The following is a 14,221-nucleotide window of genomic DNA, read 5'->3' on the forward strand; positions in this document are numbered from 1 at the left end:
TTTGTTGAAATTAGTTAAATTTGGAAATTTGTTTTAAGAATGTACTAAGATTTGCATAAACTTACGTGCTCCATTGCAATATGTGAACACACGTGTGATACTGTTCATAGCTGGTCTATGGTTATCTATGCAAATTGGTACAGGTAAAGGAGTACCGCCTCAACCTACCTTCCGCAGTTAGAACTCGTTTTTCTGTTGTTTTGTTTCATGACAAGAAAATGCGTGAATGTAGAACGGCAATAACAGTAAAAACAGTAGATTTAGTTACTAATTTTAAAAGAAAGAAGATGACATAAATTTATTATAATATTTTACAAGTTATGAAACATGCTCGTCTATGTATAATTAAAGACGTAATTACATGATTCTTATACTAAATTGTATTACCTAATTAATAATAAATTATTACAAGTGACAGCAATAAACCGTACCTGGTACGATGCAACAATAGATTTTGAAACTTTGGAAATCATATAACGTGTACGAAGCAATTTGTAGTTCGATACGTAATATTAGAGGCTCGTGAAACGATCCGGAAACTCGGCAATTTCATTTGATTAAATGATCACTGTGCATGTTTCCCTTCTTTTGGCGAAGTTGCCGATGATTGTCTAGCGAACATTTTAAAAGTGATTAATCATGATTACGAATCGATCGGTGCTTAAAAGTTATATTCATGCTTGAAAAATTAAATAGACTGTACATTTACAATAATTAAAATCATATAAAATGATATATAAATCGTAAATTTGATAAATACCTGGGTTTTGGTAAAAAATTAATTTGTGAATATAATATTATATTATATTTATTGTATACATTGTACATTATGTTTATTGTATAAAGGAAAGGTCCTTATTATGAGATATCGAGTTCATTTTGGGTGCTAGAAGGCAAAATTTAAAAAAATAATAAGTCATTTTGAAAGAAATTTAATAAGCTTTAAGATAACGTTATAAAATTTAATTCAAATTCCATTTTTTCGAAAATTAAAGAAATGTAAAAAGTAAGCAAATCGCAAAGTCAAAAAATTATGCTCCTAATATGAGATGCCCCGAGAAATCGATAGAAACATAAAGTAGATCAATATTGCAATTAAAAAACTTTATTTATTGTTTCTAAAATACAAACAACTAATATTCATATTTTAATAACGATTTTCATTACAATGTAGAATCATATTAGAAATACCCTGGATATCTCATATTATGATTTGCCTTATGGTTTTACGATCAAATTTAACTTCTGTAATTAAACAATTCAACATATTCCATATTTTTCTATTAGTACGACCTTACTCTAACACTACATAAAGAATTTATTGCCAAATATTTATTTATTAAATAATAAATAAGGTTTAAAGGCTCATCTCAATAAAACTTGAAGACATCCAAATTCTAAAATCTTATTTTACAATGACTACAGGCATGATCTAATAATGAATTTTCTATTAAATAGTTTTCAATCCAAGAGCAATAAATTCATGGTAGAATCAATAGATAGTGTTTATTAGTTTAGCAGAAACGCTATCTCATATTAGGCGCCTATCTCATAATAGAGAGCTTCCCCCCCTCCCCCCCCTCTCTCTCTCTCTCTCTAAATATATATATATTGTATATATATCGTATTTCATTCAATAAAAAATTGTAAACAAAATTAAGAAATACAGGAAGAAATCACGCTTTATGTTTTTTAATTATTCATACAAATTCTTAAATTGCATTAAAAAATATGTTATTTTTTAGCACTTCATGCATCTTGCAATTCCGATTCAGAATGCATAGAATATGCCCACTGTGTGATGCGTAACAGCACAATGGGAAGACGCTGTTATTGCGAAGAAGGATTTGTCGAAGTACCTCCATCGTTGTATATTTGTGACGGTAAAATTTATTTCTCTTTGCATTACAAGAATTATTATTAGCATGTTAGAAACGACATATTATACATCTAATTATAATCTAGACAGTTAACATAAAAGTAACATTTATTATTACTGTTTCAATAATATATTGTTCAAAATAAATTCAACAATAATTCAAAAATAAATTCATTTTTTTATAAAAATTTAAGTAAAATAATTATTAAAATTGCAAATAATGATTAAAATAAAACTTTCAATATTAATAAAAAAATGTAAGTATTAATTTCAATAAAGTTCATTTGATTTTCTTTAATTTTGAATGAATTATAAAATATTCTATTAGGCGATAAAATATATTATAATAATTTTATATATATTTTATATATTTATATTATAATGATTTTATTATAAATATATATGTTACTGTGTTTAATAAACAAGATATATCAAATTTTGTTTATGTTAAAAATTGGAAAAACATGATAATTTTTTCGTTAAATACTGCATCTCTTATCTATAATTTAGTATAGGAAATAAAATGACGTAATAGCTTCAACTGCTTTAAGATTTGCTATCACGAGCTTGTGTTATTACAAAACGGAAGTTCGAATTTTTCTCGTAAAATTATCTACGAGAGATAATTGAATATCACATTTCATGTGTGTGCATACATCATTAAAAAATTAAAGAATAAGATATTTACATCCTTCGTAGGTTGCTCGTCCATCTTTACGTTGCATACAACGATTCTTTTGGCTGCGTCACTTGTGCTTGGAAGATTTAACTATATCTAAAATATTCAATCTTGAAGAATTGTCTTGAACTTCAGAGTCTGTACGATAACCCTCACAGTAGAAAAACATTAAAATTCTTCGAACCAACGAATCAAAAGAGAAGTCGCTTAGAAATACATATCTATAAAAGTGTCTGTTTAATTAAAAAAAAAGAGAATAAGATGTACGTACGAATACATTTCAGAACGGTAATGCACATTTATGTGTCAAATAACTATGAACTACCCTGATGAGAGAATCTTCCCTTGTATAAAATAGTCGCTAATAGCACTTTTTCATAAAGTTGTTCTTTTTAAATTCTTCAGAGGAATAATTTTTTTCTTCAAATAAAATTTGGTTTATTGTCATCTTTATCAGTAAATTTTGAACAAACGATTGTATAAAATAATATTTATGTACCTTATGTAAATTATTTAAATTTTATAATACTATTATAATAATATACTGTTGTATTTCATTTTTTATAATATACTATAAAATTTGATATCAAGATTAATTTCTTCATACTGAAATGATTGTTATTATTCTCATTTATTTAGAGAAAGTAGCGATTTTTTAGAATAGTTTATATGTTGCAAATAATACATGTAAAGTATTTCCCTTTAATTTCTTTTATGTTTATAAGGTTTTCAAGTGCAGCGAGTTTGAACCTAACCCAAGTCAGTTAACCCTAAGTACCAAGACCTCGTCTAATCAGAGACTAAAGTAGAGCATGTGACGTCATTAATGTGATCTGGGTTAAACTTACTGCATTCAAAAACGCTATTAGAGAATTATTTCCACATTCAACTATATATAGTCAATATATCAGTTAATCGACAGGCTTATATAGCTAGTGATAAGATATATAAAATACTGTATTTAAATTTTATGAAAACAAATTTAAATATTTTCGAATTTTTCCTGTAAAATCAATAAGTGATTTAGAGTTTTTGATTGTTTTTTAATTTTAGAAGTCCGTGGAAATAAACAATTATGCTTATCTAAAAAAGATTGTGATTTAGAGTTTCTAATTGTTTATTTTATTGTACTTTCATAAACACAACAATTATACATAATTTTCTATTATTGTATTATAAGAATGTAATTTAATTATTAATTTACAACTTATGTTCGTAGTGAAAATAAGTTAAAAAAGTGAACGTCAATTTTGAATCATTTGTAACTGTTAATCATCAATCGTAAATAAGCAATCGATTCTTCGTACTCGTCTATATTCTTAATATTTTAAGCACTTTAATTTTTCGACTCCCATTCTGATTTCTCAGACATAAATTCTCAGAGGCAAGAAACTGATTTCAAAAAATTTTTTGTATAATAGTTATGTTTATAATGTTAAAAATAATATTAAAATACAATAAATAAATAGATCAAGCATAAAAATATAATATAATGTCATTTATTTTTATTGATTTGGATATAGAATATCTTTAAAACTCTAATTATAATAATATATATTATTATAGTAATAGTTTTTTTAGTACACTCTAATTCTTGAACAATATTTGTTAAACAATTCTGCAAATAACTTAATGTTATTAAATTATTATAATATTAATTTTTTAAAATTTTAAAAGTTAACTCTTTAAAATAATTATAAAATAATATTTTAAAAAGAGGCAAATAGGAATCATCCCCCCCTGCTAAATAAATAAATAATATCTTTTCGAAAGTTTTTTGAAAATTACATATATTATACATTTATTTGTCTCAAAATAAAGGCTTACAAAAACTTTGGAAAAATTTACAAAAATTATCAAAATCTAGTAGAATTATTCTGAAATTATCATCCATAGAGCGAATTTAGGAAAACAGCTCGCCCTTTTTTGGGAATCGAAAAATTAAAATTCTTACAATTAGAAAATATTATTATGTATACAATTAGAAAATTTGTTATAATGGCAATTAAATTAGGACCAAATTTATTATTTTATATAAATTTTTCTGTTTCTCGAGTGTGATCATAGCTTATCATTTCATTGCTATTATGCCATATATTCTTATTCTGTTATATAATTATAATAAACACGAGTGCGCGGAAGACTAAAACAATATTAATATTAATATAATTCAGATAAAATTTAGTATTAAATGTTAAATTTGACTATTTTTAGAATTTGAGATAACAGAGTAATGCTTTGATAGTAAATTTTTGCAGTGTACATGATTAAGCTTCGTATTTTAATTGCACTAAAGGATAAAAATGTTTATAAAGATGCATATATTATGATACAATATACTAAAATGATTTATCCTTTGTCATATTTTCCTCAATGCACAAAGTACACAAAAAAAAAAGATTCGTAGAAAGACAAAATTCTCACAAAATTGCGAATAGCACACGATTACCTAAATACTTTAGAATTCTAATTCTCCTCAAATTCAATTATAATTCAAATGTTCATCAAATGTTATGTTAATTCCGTCTTAATTTGCAAATCGATTTAAATATTTAACAATGAAATAAGTTCTTATAAAAAATATAAACTTTTGCCAATTATAAAAAATATAATTAATACTTCAATTACTAACATAAATACTCAAAATAATATTTACAATAGATAAATAATATTTATTTTTTCGCTATCATATATTTACTAATTGCATAGATTTAATGACCGAGTTTAATTTATTATAGTGTAAGTATCTTTTGTAAACTTTGTAATGTAATAATGATCAAGAAAAAAACATTAGTTATTAATCACATTCTGATGTCGTTTTATGTATTTGGATATTTCTTGCACAAATAAATTCTTGAATCTTTTCGCAATATGTATTTATTTATTCTTTTAAATAAGAGATATTCATAATAATAGGTAAGTATCAAACGTATGTTTTTTACAAATTAGACACAATTATTTTATTTATCACAATTATTTTATAATGATACACCTGAATTTCTCCATTATTACTTTTTTCTAAATATCAATTGTGTTACAGTGTTTCCTGTCTGCCCGCCAAATTGGAACGTATCCGTAGGAAGTTGACTATTGAGTTCAAAATCTGCGAACAATAATCGAGTTATGCACATGCATTCGAAGAGATCATCTTCATAATATTACAAAGATAATGATGTAAAAGCAATAATTTTATTTTATGAGAAAAAACACGTCTTTGTTAACTAATCGAAAAAATCGTAAATAAATGCACGCGCATAATAATTAATAGAATATTATAATAAATTAAATACATAATAACAATTATATGACATATAATTAGTATTTCAACTAATATTTAATAATTTATACTTCAACTATTTAAAATACATACATATCAACCTCGACTACAATAACAGGTCATTTGGACTTGAAACGAAAATTTTTAGATAGTGTACAATCTGTACAATTAGTATTAAATTGAAACAAAAGTTAGTAGCGTTATTTTATTTATAACATATCTATATGTTTTAAAAAAAATTAGCAATTATATCATTCGATAGAACAAAACTTTAAGAACCCTTTTTAATTGCGGTACAATGATTTTTAATAAAGTTTGACCAATCAGTGCTTTTTTTATTTAAATCGTGATAATTAAAACAAATATGTTAGAAAAATTTAAAAAAAGTTTTGTAGGAACAATTTTAAGCTTTCACAACAGAAAGATTATTACAAAAAGTCAAAAATTTTCAAACTTTTTTGCATCCGACAGATCACAAAATAAAAAAAGTTTCCTATTTTGTCCAGAGCTTGTTGTTTTCTTTATATAAAAGTTTTCTATATGTAAAAGTTAATAAACTCACAGAAACTGAAAAGACATAGTAACTTTTTGAAAGTAGAGATTTAGCTTTAAAACCTTTTTCTTTAATTTAAACTTCGTTCATTTTTAACGAAGTAACAGTTGTTTGAATTTTAAAGTTCGTAGCACAAACTTTTGTTCCATTCCAATACTATGTGAGGCTCTAAATTGTAGATAAACAATTTAAACTTTCCTCTATCAATTGCCATAAGATAGAAGTTCACTTGTTTCTATACTTCAAATAGGATACTTTAGAACTTAAGTGTAGTTGTCATAGCTGTAGTGTGTTGAGAGTTAAAATTTTAATTAATAAGTGTACTAACAACTCGCAAAATGCTTCAGCAATTCTTCTTTGGTCCAGTTACAGGACGTCAAGACGAAATATCCTCCTGGCAAAAGGATGCGATATATATTTTCTATATATTTCTGTCTCTTTGCCATCGGGTCTTCTGGATTTAAACTAATAGCGTCGTAAGTGCCTTTATCATGAACGACTTTAAAATCATGCGGCAATGTGTTGTTGAGTATATCGCAAATCTCTATTTTTACATTTGGCAAATTGTTATCGTTCAACACTATACGGGCCAGATCTATCCCTTTTTGTGAATAATCCACCCCTGTCAAGTTCGCGAATCCTTCTTTCGCAAGTTCCACCAAAGTCATTGCATTACCGCATCCTACATCGATTATCTTATCATTCTCTTTGTTTAAATCCAATTTTGTGGCAATCCATCTAAAAAATAATTTCCTTCATATCAATTCTAAAATTTTCGGAGCTATATGAGAAACAATTTATTTTTATTTACTTTTTGTTTACTTTCAATATCTTAAAAAAATAATGGAGATTACATTTTACAGATTAAGTTTAAAAAAATTAATCGCTTTTTTTAGGATAAAATTTTTCTCTACATTTTAAATTAAAAATATTAATTGTTATCATATAAAATATTTATTAATTTCATACATAATATTGCATAAAGATTATAAAATTTTATATAATTATTAATCATTCTAATCATTTTGGATTACGAAAGAAATAAAAAAAATTGTAATAAACATCAAATCTCAAATATTTAGTACTTTTAAATGCTTAACATATTTATTAATAATAAGAACTATCAAAGCAGTCAAAATGACTGTTTTATAATCTTTTACAAGAATGATTTAAATTTGTAATAGTACATTATGTTGTAATATGTAAATATAATTAATTTAATCAATTTACATTCCTTTCATCCCATTTTTCAGAAAAACTACAGAATATAGAAATAGTACAACACACTTAAATAGTAGTAGAAATGGAGATAAATTAATCGGTAATTTTAGTATTAATTACGTTAAAAAGAAAAAAATAATTGTTAATCAACAATCTATAAGTTTATTATGTCTAAAGCTCGTTTCCACCAGCGCAGATTAACTTTAATCTCGGTTCAACTTACTTTTTGTCTTTTTCTAATTCTAAAGATTAAAAAAAAGGCGAAGAGTAAGTTGAACCGAGATTAAAGTTAATCTACATTGGTGGAAATGGGCATAAATCTATTTAATAATTATCCGCAGTAGAAAAGACTATCGCAAGACCAACGCCGGAAACCGAAACGTTATCGACGGAGGAAGCAAGACTCGGTCTCGCAGATGTCGCCACCAGTGCCGCGCGGGGAACAGTCTCGATCACGTCGCGGCTGTTTTCGTTTCCGCGGGAAAGCCCATTGATTTTCCGCGGTGCTATTTACTTGTGGTACGACACGAGACTCGTGTTCGCGTGCCGGACTTCCTGGCTTCGCTTACCGTACGACCTTGCGCGTGTTGGCCGCGCCGAACCATACCTCTCCTACGTCGCCGTAATCGTGGAAGTTGTCGAGCTCCTGCGCGTACACATTCTCCCAGCTGCGGCAAGAGCGGACAACAGAGGATCAGAAAAGCGGCGAGTGATGCACAACGGGTGTTGCGCAGTTACGGTACGTATTACTTACAACTCTTGAGTACCCAGCTCCGACGATGTCAATTCCTCGCCCGTCCGCTCTGTCATTATTCCACTGTGGCTCGTTCAAGTCTGACGTTTACGACAATGCTGACTAAATGCCGATCTAATCGGGTCTGCAAAGCACGAGATGCTCGGACGGTACCAAATGAAAAACCGAGTAATCGCGATTGATCGGTGAATTGTATTATCATAAAACAGTGAATTAATTGCGATTCAGATAGGCTAATTTGACAAGCAGTATTTATTTCATAAACTGGTTTAATAAAATCGTGAAATGCAATACTTCATTGTTTCGAAATTTCACGACTGATGGCAGCACCGTTTAAATATTATCGACAACAAATGCACGTTGCTTTGTTAGTAAATAAATAAAATATGCGTTTGTTAAAAGCCACAGTTAAATATTTGTACATGAATGAATTTTATGATTTTTTAGATTTTTAATGATTTTATTAAATAATGTTTTGTCAAAACAAGAAAGAAAAGAAGTTTTGTTTATTTTCTTGTATAACTACATGTCTAAATATTTTTGACGCTGTCGTGTTGTATTAATATAGGTATTTTTCATTGCATGGTAGTGCAGATGTTCATAGCGCTATCTGGTAGCCGTAATGCTAAATGCAAGCAGAGTGTCAATTTCCGAGGAGTTATCCATGTAGCAAACAAAATTTTTCGTGTATTTACTAAAGAAATTTATTTAAAACATTGATTTCAGAAAAGAGATGCATTTGTTAAGCATCATACAATATAATACAAATACGATTGTGCAATAAATACGTAAAAAAAAAAATCGAATACTTATACATTTTACTGTTTGTCCAAATGATTTCTATTCGCTGAAACTGTTATTTATTTGACAAAGTCGGTTTTGTAGAATTAAAAATTTTGATTGATTTGATAAATCGTATCTGTTTATTTACTCGTTTTTATTTACGCGCGATTATTCATATATTTATGTGTATTATGTGAAACCTAACCTAGTTGTGGCGGTCAAACTTGATGTTATCTAACGGTATATACACTGTCAATCTATCATCGTGATAGTGCACAATTCATTTACGCTCAATAACCTCTACGTTGCAATTTGTAATTTTTTAGTCTGGATTATTAAGTGCCATTTTGACATGAACATTAATAATTTGTTCACGAGCCTGTTATGTTTTGGTAAGTCATTAGACTTTGATACTTTAAATAATATTTCTATAGAAACAATAAAGTGATCTTATTGAACAATGATAATGTTAGTAATGAATTATTTTTTTAACGCGCGCAGTATTTGGAAAATTATTAGCCATGTAATGTCGAGTTTAGAACATACCTCACTGTTTAAAATGGCATGTAATATTAATTAATGGACAGTACACAAACCATAGAAATGCGGTTAGCTGCACTTTAAGTTACTGTTAGCTTGTACTGAAGATGACTCAAAGATGAGTCGAAACGTAATTTTATATTCAACGTCTTTTTGTGATATTTGTAATAAACACGATATATATTTCTCACTGTTAACTGCGCTGACTCACACACATACACCCCTTCTTTCATACTTTTTTATTTAATATTAATTGCTACTTTTTATTTATGAGCTTTTTTTAATATAGTAAATTTTAAATTTATAAAATCTATTACATTTCATAAAGATATTACTCTAACAATTGGTGTCTAACAAATGGTTTGTGCAGTTTTTCTGGCTTGTCAAGTAGCGTTTTACATTTAGCTTCATATTTGTAATTTTAATTTGTCTTCGAAATTTTTCTATGTACAGTGAACGTTAATAAGTAATTATAATATAATTTTGTATAGGGCGACAATGCACGAAATCTTCTGCTGTAGCAAGGTGCTACGCTTCTGTTGCTGCAAATCCAATAGACAAAGACAATATAAAACCAAAAACTGGTATATTAATGTTAAATATGGGCGGTCCTACCAATATCGATCAAGTCCATGAGTATTTATTAAGAATAATGACTGATCGTGATATGATTCAACTTCCAGTTCAAAGGTTTTAATCTGAATTTTATAGAGCTTATATACATAGTACGAAAGGGAGTATTATGTAGGAGAGATATCTTTTATAGAAATATGTTGCAGTAAATTAGGTCCTTGGATAGCCAAACGTCGTACTCCAGAAGTACAGAAAAAGTATTCTGAGATTGGTGGCGGATCGCCAATACTACAATGGACGAAAAAACAGGGCGAACTTTTATGCAAAAAACTGGATAAAATTTCGCCTGAAACTGCACCTCATAAGTATTATGTTGCCTTTCGATACGCAGATCCTCTCACAGAAGATACCCTTGAGAGGATACACAAGTACGGTTATCATATTTTCTTAGGTGTAATATAATCTAAACATGTAAACATGATTGTAGAAAGATGAAGGTAATTTGAATGAGTTGTGCTTTTTTTCAGCGATGGAGTACAACACACTATACTTTTTTCTCAATATCCTCAATATAGTTGTTCAACTTCAGGTTCCAGTTTTAATGCTATATACAATTATTACAAAACTAGGTGATTATTATATTTTTAATCTACTTTTAGTCTAGATAAGATAATCATTAATTATAGATCAATATGAAAGATTAATTAATTATGGCCCTCTTTATTCATTTATATTTGATCTTATTATCTATTTTTCACATATTTGTCATAAGCAGATTTGCTAAATTGAAGATGCGACAAATATTCCGTGTATTATTTCGTACATGTATGTTTGCTATACACACACAGATATTTACATTCACAATATTTACATTATATATAAATTAAATTATTACTTGTTGTTTCAATATAGGATATAATAAATAAGAATAAATTAGAAAATATAATGATAAAATGCATACACACGGGTCGAAATTGTTTTATAGAGAGTCACCAAATGGCATGAAATGGAGCATAATCGATAGATGGGCTACGCATCCACTTCTTATAAAAACATTTGTCGAAAGAATTAAAGAGGAACTTGCACAATTTCCTAGCGAAAAAAGAGACGATGTGATAATTTTATTTTCAGCACATTCTTTACCATTACAGGTCTTGTCTTGAATTAATGCGTTTTATGTAATCACTTAAGAAATTAGCCTGATTTATCTTTTCCTGTAATTACTTTAGGTTGTAAACAGAGGAGATTCTTATCCCGCAGAAGTTGGAGCCACAGTTGCATTAGTAATGCAGGAATTAAATTACTGTAATCCATACAGCTTGGTATGGCAATCAAAGGTATATACATGAATGTATGTGCTGCTTAAAATTTAGCGAACTTTAAATAGCTTAGAGAATGTTTTGCGTTTAGTATATGCATTACGGAGTATATATATTTAGGTTGGACCTACATCATGGCTAGGACCTTTTACCGATGAAGCGTTAAAGGGTTACGTTAAACAGGGCAAGAAAAATTTTATTCTGGTACCAATTGCATTTGTAAATGAGCATATTGAAACTCTTCACGAATTGGATATAGAATATTGTCGAGAACTTGCTGAAGAAGTAAGAAATGCAGTTATTGTTTAATGTGATAAACAAAGAATATTTTATGTTTAATTTTTCTAGCTTGGTATTGAGACGATACGAAGAGCTGCTGCGCCTAATGATCATCCTATTTTTATCGACGCTTTGACGGATATTGTTGTGTCTCGTCTTAGATCAAAACAATCTGTAAATCCTAAATTTTTAACACGGTGTCCTCATTGTGTAAACTTAAATTGCGATGCTAGCAAAAAATGGTACGCTGAAATCTGTAAAAATTAATATTAAAAATTAATGTAAAAATTACAATTACACGCGCGCGAAATCATAATCATAAATATTATATTGTGTTTAAGTATGAATAATAATTATTTGTATAATTTGCTGTATTAATTATACGTAATGTTACATAATGGTTTGTTAATAATTGAGTGAAAATGAAATAGATCTAATCGAATATAAATATGTATTATGTTTGAATACATTATATATGGAAAGCGTGTAATAATATCGAATAAATAGATACTCGTTTCATTTCGTAAATCCTTCGCAAAATTCCCTTAGAATAGTTAAAGCAGCTTTGTTAACAAAGTTTTTATTATTTTTTTTTATATGGATACTACTAAAATAGTTCTCATTTATCTCTTCGCTCTTGATATAATCCAGAATAACTGACATATTATTGGTTTTTAAGTAAATACAGTATCTAGCTCTTGTCAATAATATAGCTTTAATCTTTATTGTTTGATATACTCTGTTTGAATTTGCGTGCGTTCGATGTTTACTTTTTCAACGAGCTAAAAATTATAATCGTACATTAGGTGTTGCATCAATGATCTCGATGTTATGTTTCTTCTTTGCTTGCTTATTGGCTTTGTCTTGTAAAAACATTGCGACAATCAGATACGACAATCAGAGACGTAATAATTCTATTATTACTATACAAGAAAATTACTACACGTCAAGCTTGATAAGACCGTAATAATCCTATTATTGCTATAGAAGAAAATTATTGTATTTTACATATCACAAGTTTAATAAGTTTCTTTAATACTATATTTGCTTAGAAGATGTTTATGATTTTGCGTATATTTTATGTCTGCTAAGATTTTTTGCATTTACACATATAAATTTTATTGATAAAACTGTTAAAATTTTGCCAATCTGTGAAGCTTGAAATCTTGGAAGAACTCGAGAGGATAATTATATTAAATATATGCATTTTAGTGTATATATATATAAAACTAGTGTTCCTTTTGAAATAAGCTGCGAGATTAAATAGTTCGATTGAATGGTTTAAATAATTTTTCGGTTTTCACTTAAATCCATTTCGATGATATTTTATTAATCATAATAAAGTCGACGAAAGAATATTATTATGATTTATTATCTGTATTATTTATAAGAACTTTCTGCGGTGGTTAAAGATAAACATTTAGGCGTAAAAAGATAAATTTTATTATGTGTATGTACAGCCCGAGATTGATCTCAGGATTGACTCTTCACTCAAGGCTTCGTCAATCTTGTCATTTGCAGAGGATGTATTGTCACTAATAATATCATTTTGACTTCTTTGACGTAATTTTAATGCAGTCTTTAATTGCATATATAAAAAAGACATTCAGATTTCTTTCGAAATAATTAATGTACTAAATCGGTCAGAGATTATTACAGTGGATTTCAACATAAAATGGAATTTATTAATTTTTATTAAATTTTCAAGTTTTTGTTGGAAAAATTTCTTGAATTATTTATTTATTTATTTTATTTCTTTTATTTTGTGTTGTATATCATTCGGCATATTTATTCAAATGTATTCAGTGTACATCATTCTGACATATAAATACTGAATATTAGATTAAAAAAAAATTCATTTTTCTTGCACTTCTAAACGTAAACTTCAAATACGATTGATAACGAAGACAAAAAAAACTTCTTAACTTCTTTCCAATCGTGGAAATAAAATTTATTTAACTATTCTTAAGACATTTTCAAATATAAAAACCGATAAATATCGATCATAAATAACAAAATTATAGATAAAAAAGTTCAATCTAAAATATATAAAAATGTACTTTTACTTCATTCTTGGCATTGATTTGTTGGACAGTTACTGTTTTTGTTATTAACATACTTCTTTTCTTTCTATTGGTAGTTATACTGAGGAATATTTTAATAATTCTTGTAAAAATGTAAACATAGAGCATTGAGTTGCTCCACATCTACATGAAATTTGATTCGAATAGACATTTTTTAAGAAAAATGTTTATTCTAAAGATTAATATATGTATATAGTTGTTCTAAAGTTAACTTTATTTAGTTGTTTATTGAGGTTGCTCAATATTTCTTATGAAAATTCTTTAACTACATATATATATA

At 27.5% G+C, this 14,221-nt stretch overlaps 3 protein-coding genes across 7 annotated transcripts in view; 2 read left to right on the plus strand and 1 right to left on the minus strand.

The window, feature by feature from the left end:
• The window catches only part of LOC108748297, a 5,280-nt gene extending 2,320 nt beyond the window's left edge, over positions 1-2,960 (plus strand). Inside the window, exons 3-4 of the mRNA XM_018486347.1 lie at positions 1,746-1,883; positions 2,579-2,960. Of these exons, the coding sequence (XP_018341849.1) occupies positions 1,746-1,883; positions 2,579-2,658 (218 nt within the window). The 3' untranslated portion in view covers positions 2,659-2,960. The remainder of the gene's footprint in view (positions 1-1,745; positions 1,884-2,578) is intronic.
• Positions 2,961-5,553: 2,593 nt separating this feature from the next.
• LOC108748244 (protein-lysine N-methyltransferase mettl10) lies at positions 5,554-9,893 on the minus strand. Its single transcript, XM_018486278.1, has 5 exons — positions 9,693-9,893; positions 8,364-8,487; positions 8,179-8,277; positions 6,717-7,126; positions 5,554-5,661 (listed from the first exon to the last, which is right to left on the minus strand). Exons 2-5 carry the CDS (start codon positions 8,417-8,419, stop codon positions 5,567-5,569), a joined length of 660 nt encoding a protein of 219 aa, XP_018341780.1. The 5' UTR covers positions 8,420-8,487; positions 9,693-9,893; the 3' UTR covers positions 5,554-5,566.
• LOC108748243 (ferrochelatase, mitochondrial) lies at positions 8,274-12,158 on the plus strand. 5 transcript variants are annotated; one of them, XM_018486277.1, is made up of 9 exons: positions 8,274-8,348; positions 9,473-9,538; positions 10,178-10,376; positions 10,466-10,687; positions 10,787-10,888; positions 11,245-11,410; positions 11,489-11,596; positions 11,699-11,863; positions 11,927-12,158. In XM_018486277.1, the coding sequence occupies exons 2-9, from the start codon at positions 9,499-9,501 to the stop codon at positions 12,122-12,124; spliced, it is 1,200 nt and encodes a 399-aa protein (XP_018341779.1). In that variant the 5' UTR covers positions 8,274-8,348; positions 9,473-9,498; the 3' UTR covers positions 12,125-12,158. The 5 variants fall into 5 exon arrangements, with proteins under 5 accessions (XP_018341779.1, XP_018341776.1, XP_018341777.1 ...); XM_018486274.1 differs by lacking the exon at positions 8,274-8,348 and adding an exon at positions 9,014-9,029; XM_018486275.1 differs by lacking the exon at positions 8,274-8,348 and adding an exon at positions 9,030-9,048.
• Positions 12,159-14,221: the final 2,063 nt, after the last annotated feature.

The sequence above is a fragment of the Trachymyrmex septentrionalis genome, unplaced genomic scaffold (genome assembly GCF_001594115.1).
Source record: "Trachymyrmex septentrionalis isolate Tsep2-gDNA-1 unplaced genomic scaffold, Tsep1.0 scaffold22, whole genome shotgun sequence".
In the NCBI taxonomy this organism is placed as follows: domain Eukaryota; kingdom Metazoa; phylum Arthropoda; class Insecta; order Hymenoptera; family Formicidae; genus Trachymyrmex; species Trachymyrmex septentrionalis.

What these genes read in the sequence shown, in the direction of transcription:
- LOC108748244 (XM_018486278.1), bottom strand. Translation starts at nt 8,419, where the DNA reads ATGACAGAGCGGACGGGCGAGGAATTGACATCGTCGGAGCTGGGTACT. An exon ending in AACACGCGCAAGGTCGTACG is followed by an intron (nt 7,127 to 8,178) that starts GTAAGCGAAGCC and finishes ATTATTTTTTAG; the next exon opens with ATGGATTGCCACAAAATTGG. An exon ending in GCTGAAGCATTTTGCGAGTT is followed by an intron (nt 5,662 to 6,716) that starts GTTAGTACACTT and finishes TATTGTTCGCAG; the next exon opens with ATTTTGAACTCAATAGTCAA.
- LOC108748243 (XM_018486272.1), top strand. An exon ending in CACGAGCCTGTTATGTTTTG is followed by an intron (nt 9,539 to 10,177) that starts GTAAGTCATTAG and finishes AATTTTGTATAG; the next exon opens with GGCGACAATGCACGAAATCT. An exon ending in ATTCAACTTCCAGTTCAAAG is followed by an intron (nt 10,377 to 10,465) that starts GTTTTAATCTGA and finishes AATATGTTGCAG; the next exon opens with TAAATTAGGTCCTTGGATAG.